The 7004-nt window shown below is 60.3% G+C and overlaps 1 protein-coding gene across 1 annotated transcript; it reads left to right on the top strand.

Annotated features, from left to right (window-relative positions):
- Positions 1-3777: 3777 nt before the first annotated feature.
- On the top strand, positions 3778-5327 carry LOC112123687 (protein Wnt-10a-like; the record flags this gene model as incomplete). The annotated part of the gene is made up of 2 exons (XM_024222281.2): positions 3778-3940; positions 4951-5327. Coding segments are annotated over exons 1-2 (540 nt in total), but the record flags the coding sequence as incomplete, so codon positions are not given.
- Between the last annotated feature and the right edge of the window lie 1677 nt (positions 5328-7004).

The following is a 7004-nucleotide window of genomic DNA, read 5'->3' as shown; positions in this document are numbered from 1 at the left end:
CTTTGAAAAAGGGAAGGAGGAGGATCCGGGGAACTACAGGCCAGTCAGCCTCACCTCAGTCCCTGGAAACATCATGGAGCAGGTCCTCAAGGAATCAATTCTGAAGCACTTAGAGGAGAGGAAAGTGATCAGGAACAGTCAGCATGGATTCACCAAGGGCAAGTCATGCCTGACCAACCTGATTGCCTTCTCTGACGAGATAACTGGCTCTGTGGATGAGGGGAAAGCAGTGGATGTGTTATTCCTTGACTTTAGCAAAGCTTTTGATACGGTCTCCCACAGTATTCTTGCCAGCAAGTTAAAGAAGTATGGATTGGATGAATGGACTATAAGGTGGATAGAAAGCTGGCTAGATCGTCGGGCTCAGCAGGTAGTGATCAATGGCTCCATGTCTAGTTGGCAGCCGGTTTCAAGCGGAGTGCCCCAAGGGTCGGTCCTGGGGCCGGTTTTGTTCAATATCTTCATTAATGATCTGGAGGATGGCGTGGACTGCACCCTCAGCAAGTTTGCAGATGACACTAAGCTGGGGGGAGAGGTAGATACTCTGGAGGGTAGGGATAGGGTTCAGAGTGACCTAGACAAATTGGAGGATTGGGCCAAAAGAAATCTGATGAGGCTCAACAAGGACAAGTGCAGAGTCCTGCACTTTGGAAGGAAGAATCCCATGCAGGGCCGGCTCCAGGGTTTTTGCCACCCCAAGCGGCCGGAAAAAAAAAAAAAAAAGCTGCGATCGCGATCAGCGGCACTTCGGCGGCAGCTCCACCGAGCCGCTTTCTTCTTCAGCGGCAGGCCCTTCCCTCCGAGAGGGACCGAGGGACCCGTTGCCGAATTGCCGCCAAAGAGCCCGACGGGCCGCCCCTTCCCCTTGGCTGCCCCAAGCACCTGCTTGCTGAGCTGGTGCCTGGAGCCGGCCCTGATCCCCTTCACTGTTACAGACTAGGGACCGAGTGGCTAGGCAGCAGTTCTGCAGAAAAGGACCTGGGGATTACAGTGGACGAGAAGCTGGATATGAGTCAGCAGTGTGCCCTCATTGCCAAGAAGGCTAACGGCATATTGGGCTGTATTAGTAGGAGCATTGCCAGCAGATTGAGGGACGTGATCATTCCCCTCTATTCGGCACTGGTGAGGCCACACCTGGAGTATTGGGTCCAGTTTTGGTCCCCCACTACAAAAGGGATCTGGATAAATTGGAGAGAGTCCAGTGGAGGGCAATGAAAATGATTAGGGGGCTGGAGCACATGACTTATGAGGAGAGGCTGAGGGAACTGGGATTGTTTAGTCTGCAGAAGAGAAGAATGAGGGGGGATTTGATAACTGCTTTCAACTACCTGAAAGGGGGTTCCAAAGGGGATGGATCTAGACTGTTCTCAGTGGTGGCAGATGACAGAACAAGGAGGAATGGTCTCAAGTTGCAGTGGGGGAGGTCTAGGTTGGATATTAGGAAACACTATTTCACTAGGAGGGCGGTGAAGCACTGGAATGGGTTCCCTAGGGAGGTGGTGGAATCTCCTTCCTTAGAGGTTTTTAAGGTCAGGCTTGACAAAGCCCTGGCTGGGATGATTTAGTTGGGGATTGGTCCTGCTTTGAGCAGGGGGTTGGACTAGATACCTCCTGAGGTCCCTTCCAACCCTGCTATTCTATGATTCTAGACACCCTGGGGGGCATGGAGCAAGGCATCGAGTTGGGGGTTGCTGGTTAAGACCAAGGCTGCCTTGCACTCCCCGCCCCCCGGGGTGAGCTGCAGGGGCCAGAAGGCTGGCGTGGGGATTGAGCCAGGGAGGCCCAGTCCGAGGGGCAGGGAACGCAGTATCCACACCAGGTGGCTGTCCCGGGGACCCCGATCGCATCTCGTCCTGTGCGCTCCAAGCGGGAGCCTGCCCAGCAGAGCAGTTGCCCCTTCCTGGGCTTCCCCGCCGCCCTCGCACCTTCCTCACCCGGACCTCAGCCTGGGAGGGGCTCTTTGCCCCCTTCCAGCTCTCGCTTCCCCTCGAGGTACCTGAGCAGCGGGGAGCGGGGGACAAGGGCTTGGGCAGGACTCCTGGGCTCTGGGGCCTACTCTGCTGCTCACTGACCTTGCGTGACCTGGGGGAAGGCGCCTCCCTGCTCCAGGCTCCAGTTTTCCCGTCTGTCCAAGGAGACTCACGATCCTGACCCGCCTTCACTGGACGCTGCAGGCTTCTTCTGAGGGCTCGCGCTCAGGCAGTGCGTGATGCGAACACCGATCCATGCCCCCAGCTTTCCAAAGGAAGGGGCCAGAGCCCCAGCCCTGGAGAGAAACACCAGTGGATAAGCCGGATTCCTCGCCCCACCTTAGCCCTGGTGGGCACAGTGGGTGGGACTCAGGAGTTGCAGTTCCAGGAGCCCGGGTGGCCCGGCCTGGTGTGAATTAGCACCGTGAGGATCGCGGGGGAGCTCTGCTCGGCCCCAGCCCCTCCCTCTCCTTCAGCTGGCGTTTACACATTTGAATTGGCTAATTGAATTGGAATGAATAATTAAACAATCTAAACATTTTGTCGGCCGCCCCCGGCCTTTCGACCCGCACCATCGTTTCGGCAGGAAGCTTTCGGCCTGACGGAAAATCTTCAGCTCGCCAAAGCCGACAGATTTTCGGCTTTCCATTGGAAATCACCAAAAAATCTGAATGGGGAATTTTGAAGCGAAAAAAAAAGATTTCCCCCTCCAAATTTCCCATGCAGAATAATCAGCGTTTTCCGAGCAGCCCAGGGTGGAGGTCGGCAGCGCCTCCTCTGCCAGCTCCATAGGTGAGTCCACTGCACAGGGAGTTCCCTGCCGGGGTCTCCACGGAGCAGAGACTCCAGCCCTGGGTTAGATCAGACCGATCACTGCTCCCAGGCTCCCAGGCAGGGTGATGCACCAAGCAGGGAGAGGTAGGGGAAGGGTAACCCAGTGGTCAGAGCTGTAGTCTGGGACTTGGAGATTCTGGGTCAGGTCCCCATTCTGCCACAGATTTCTTGTGTGACCTCTTGGGCAAGTCACATAATCTGGCCTCAGTTTCCCATCTGTGCCATGGGGGGTTGTGATGCAGAAAGCAAACATCCGCAAAGCTGCGTCCTCCTTAACCCTCTCCTTTGCCACCGGACACTGCTATGCTGTGCGCTCTCCTTGTACTCCTGTCAGTCTCCACCTCTTGTCTCATGTCTTATCCTTAACCTGAGACACAGACTGTCCTTTGATTCTGGGTTTGTACAGCGCCTTGCACAACAGGGCCCAGAACCATGGCTGGGCTGGGGCTCCTGCATCACACACAGCCTCCATGCTGGAGCGCCAGTGCCGTCAGAGCCGGACTTTTCTCTCGCCACTCGAACATGCCAGGCCATCTCCCCTGCTGCCGGCGAGCCAGTCGGGGGCAGGGTGAAAGGCCCTGCGCGGAATGGGAGAGCCACCTTGGCAGACATACGACGAGGAGCTACTCCAGCCTGCAAAGGGGGTCCCTTCCGGAGCAGCTCATTCGTACTGTGGGAGCCTGCCCTCCCTGCCCCTCTGAAAGGCGGCCCCCCGACCCACTGGAGGAAGGGGCCCCAGAATCATGCCCGCAGCGTGGTGGGAGGGCGGTGCCAAGGCTCTACCAGAGCTCTGCCCCCCAGGGCTTACAGTGGAAAGGCAACAGAAGGAGACAAGACAAGAGCGAACACAGAGCAGGGAGTGACTCCCAGAGCAAGGCAGGGCTCTCGCAGCGCTGGGCACGTTCCAGCCGCGTGGGGAGACGCAGGGGGCAGGAAGCAGCGGGGAGGGGTGGATCGAGGCAGGGCCGGAGATATGGAGAGCTTGGACGGGCAGGAGACCTGGCTTGAGGTGTGGTGCAGAAGCAGCGTGGGAGCAAGGGCAGCAGGCGAGGGGCTGCAGGGGGGCCTGCGGAAGGGGCACCAGACCAGGAATCAGGAGATCTTGGTTTTGCTCCCTTCTCTGCCACTGCCTCACTGTGAGAGCTGGGGGGAGTCTCTTGTCCTGGCCCTGCCTCGGTTTCCCCCCGCTGCAAAGTGGCAGTGATGATACCGACCGAGCTGTACAACAAGCTTTGCGCTCTGTGGAGGGAAGGGCTGTGGTGATGCTGTGTATGATTTGGGGCGGGGGGCAGGGCAGCAGACAGCCATGGGCTGGGCAGGCCAGACAGCAGAAGGTTGCAGCAGGAGAGAGGCCAGCCTAGGGTGAAAGGGGTGAGGCGTTGGGAGCTGGGGTGGGAGGGGCAGGAATGAAGGGAGTGAGAGAGGAGCCCCAGGCTGTGTGGGCGCTGGGCAGGGGGCTGGAGGGGTCCTCGGAGGGACGGCATAGAAAGAAGCAGAGACACTTTCAACTCCTGCGGATTGGACCCTCCGCGGGTGCCTGTGGGCCTGTGCTGGCCTCAGAATCCGCCCCCGGCAGGCGAACCCCTGCCCCCTCCCACTGTGGGTGATAGGCAGGGCTGCCCAGAGGATTCAGGGGGCCCGGGGCAAAGCAATTTCGGGGGCCCCTTCCATAAAAAAAAGTTGCAATACTATAGAATACTATATTCTCGTGGGGGCCCCTGTGGGGCGCAGGGCAAATTGCCCCACTTGCCCCCCCCTCTGGGCGGCCCTGGTGATGGGTACATTGTGGGGCGCCAGGTGTGCTTCCTAGTGGGGGGGCTGCCTGGCTCCTGGGGGGGAGGCTCTCTGAAGGTCGCCCCCATCAGCACTTCCCTGGGTCCAGGATGAGAGGCCTCAGGGCAGGCATCACCACATCCCAGCAGCTCCCAGCCCCACTGGTGCTAACCGGCCTCCCTGCTGGAGACCTCAGCAGAGGCCCAGGGCTGAGGGCGTTCTGGAGGCCGAACCAGGCCTTGTCACCGCCCGGGCTGGCCCGTCAGTCTGCAGGGAGACCCTGGCCCCCCCGTACCCCATCCTGCCTGTCACCTGGCCAGACCCCCTGCTTTCCCAGCCTCTGACTGACCCCCTGCCCTTCGCTTCCTCGCAGGCTTCCGGGAGAGCGCCTTCGCCTACGCCATCGCGGCCGCCGGGGTGGTGCACGCTGTCTCCAACGCCTGCGCCCTCGGCAAGCTGCAGGCCTGCGGCTGCGACCAGAAGCGCCGGGGGGACGAGGAAGCCTTCCGCATGAAGCTGCACCGGCTCCAGCTGGAGGCCATGAACCGGGGCAAAGGGATGGTGCACGGGGTCCGGCTGGAGCACATGCCGGCCGAGGCCCCAGGGCTCCAGGACTCCTGGGAGTGGGGGGGCTGCAGCCCCGATGTGGACTATGGGGAGAAGTTTTCCAAGGATTTCCTAGACTCCCGGGAAACCTACAGGGACATCCACTCCCGCATGAGGCTGCACAACAACCGTGTCGGCCGGCAGGTGAGTCCGTGCGCGCGGCAGACGGCTCTCCCCTGGGGGCGCCGTGGTGCACAGGGGGAGCGGAGGCAGGCGCTGCAGCACGAGAGGACATTCCCCCCTCTCGACGCCTCCGCGAGGGGCAGCCAGGGGAGTGGGGGGCCGGGGAAGCTGCTCACACCCACAGCTGCTTGAAATGTTGTTGTTGAACGAAAATTTTGACCGGAACCGGCCTTTCCACCACGCTGGCGTTTCTGCCAGAAAACCCCCGCTTTCCTTGGCATCTTTTGGAAGCATTTCCCCGCGTTTCGTTTCGGTGGGGAGAATCCCCCCTTTGGGTTTAAATCCCCCGCTCTCTTTCCCCACCTCGAATCGTTTGAAAAGTTTCAGAACGAAGCAGAGTCGGGATTTTTTTGGTTGGGTTCTGGGTTGTCTGACAGAGACAGGAACTGGGGTTTGGTTCGGAGCCCCTCAGCCGGACCAGGCTGGAAAACAGACCCTGGGATTCCGCCACCTTGCAAACATCTTCCTCTTGCCTGGAGTCGTGGCATCTGTGCTAGAGAGAACCGGTCTGTAACGTGGGGCTTTCTCCTTGCACGGTCACACGTCTGCATGGGGTGAGCCCCCGGAGGGCATCGCGCTGTCCATAACTCTTGGCACTTCCATTCCAAGCCCCTTAGGAACAAACTGCTGCTAGTACTCAGACTGCATTAGCCCCAGTCCGGGCCACATTGTGCTGGACGTTGTGCAGACGGATCAGGACGGTCCCCGCCCCAGACAGCTGCCAGGCCACACGTTGGACAGGACGCGATCAGTAGAGGGCAGCGGAGAAGCAGCAGCCCCGGCTCAGCACTTGCTGGGCCAAGGCGAGGTGGGAGGGATTGGCTGGCGCCGCATTAGAGGTGGGTTTTAAGGAGGGAGCTGAAGGTGGCCGTTTTACGAATGCTGACGGGACGTTTGTCCCATGTGTGGATGTTGGTGGGAAGGGATGTCCCAGCACCCACCACTGAGCGGCAGCCCCCTCAGGGGGCGACATGGCAGCTGGTTCACACTGCTCAGCAGTGTAGGATGGGAAGTGGAGCACGGGAGCTGCAGGGGGGGACTTTGGGGGCAGAATGGAATCGCCCCATCTGGAATTTGGCCAGGTTTTGTCGGAATGGCTTCAAGGGAGCCGCAGCCCTTGGGGGCCCGGGAGCTGTGTGCACACGTGGGCGGGTGTGCATGTGTGGGTGTGTCCATGCACACCAGAGGGGTCAGCAAAGCCAGGATGGGCCTGGCGCACACGGGAGGGTTGGACACGTCAGAGCCTCTGGGAGGCAAAGGCCCATCTGGTGCAGGAGGGAGTGGGGGGAAGGAGGAGGCTGCAGTCGGGGGGGGGGGGGGGGGGTCGCGGACCGGCTGCCTACTCACCTCCAGTTTGCACAATGTCACCTTGTGAAAGGCGCTAATTAGTGGCTCTCACTGCCTGGTACAAGTCGTTCAGAAGCAGCTTGAGAGTGGAGACTTCACAGAAGGTGGAGAGGGGAGAGAGCCGCCCTTCCTTGCCCCAGCGCGGCTCCCCACATGCGCCGTGCAGCCCCCCCGCCCCCCAGCACAGCCGTTGTGCCAGTGCAGGCAGAGATCCCCACCGTGCAGCCACGGGCTCCTTCACGCGGGCCGGCCGTAGGGAAAATAGCACCCTGGGCAAATTGCCCACGGGAC

This window comes from Terrapene carolina, unplaced genomic scaffold (genome assembly GCF_002925995.2).
Source record: "Terrapene carolina triunguis isolate 2854851 unplaced genomic scaffold, T_m_triunguis-2.0 Scaffold32201, whole genome shotgun sequence".
NCBI lineage: Eukaryota > Metazoa > Chordata > Testudines > Emydidae > Terrapene > Terrapene triunguis.
Note: the sequence above shows the minus strand (reverse complement) of the source record. Positions and strands in the feature narration are given on the sequence as shown.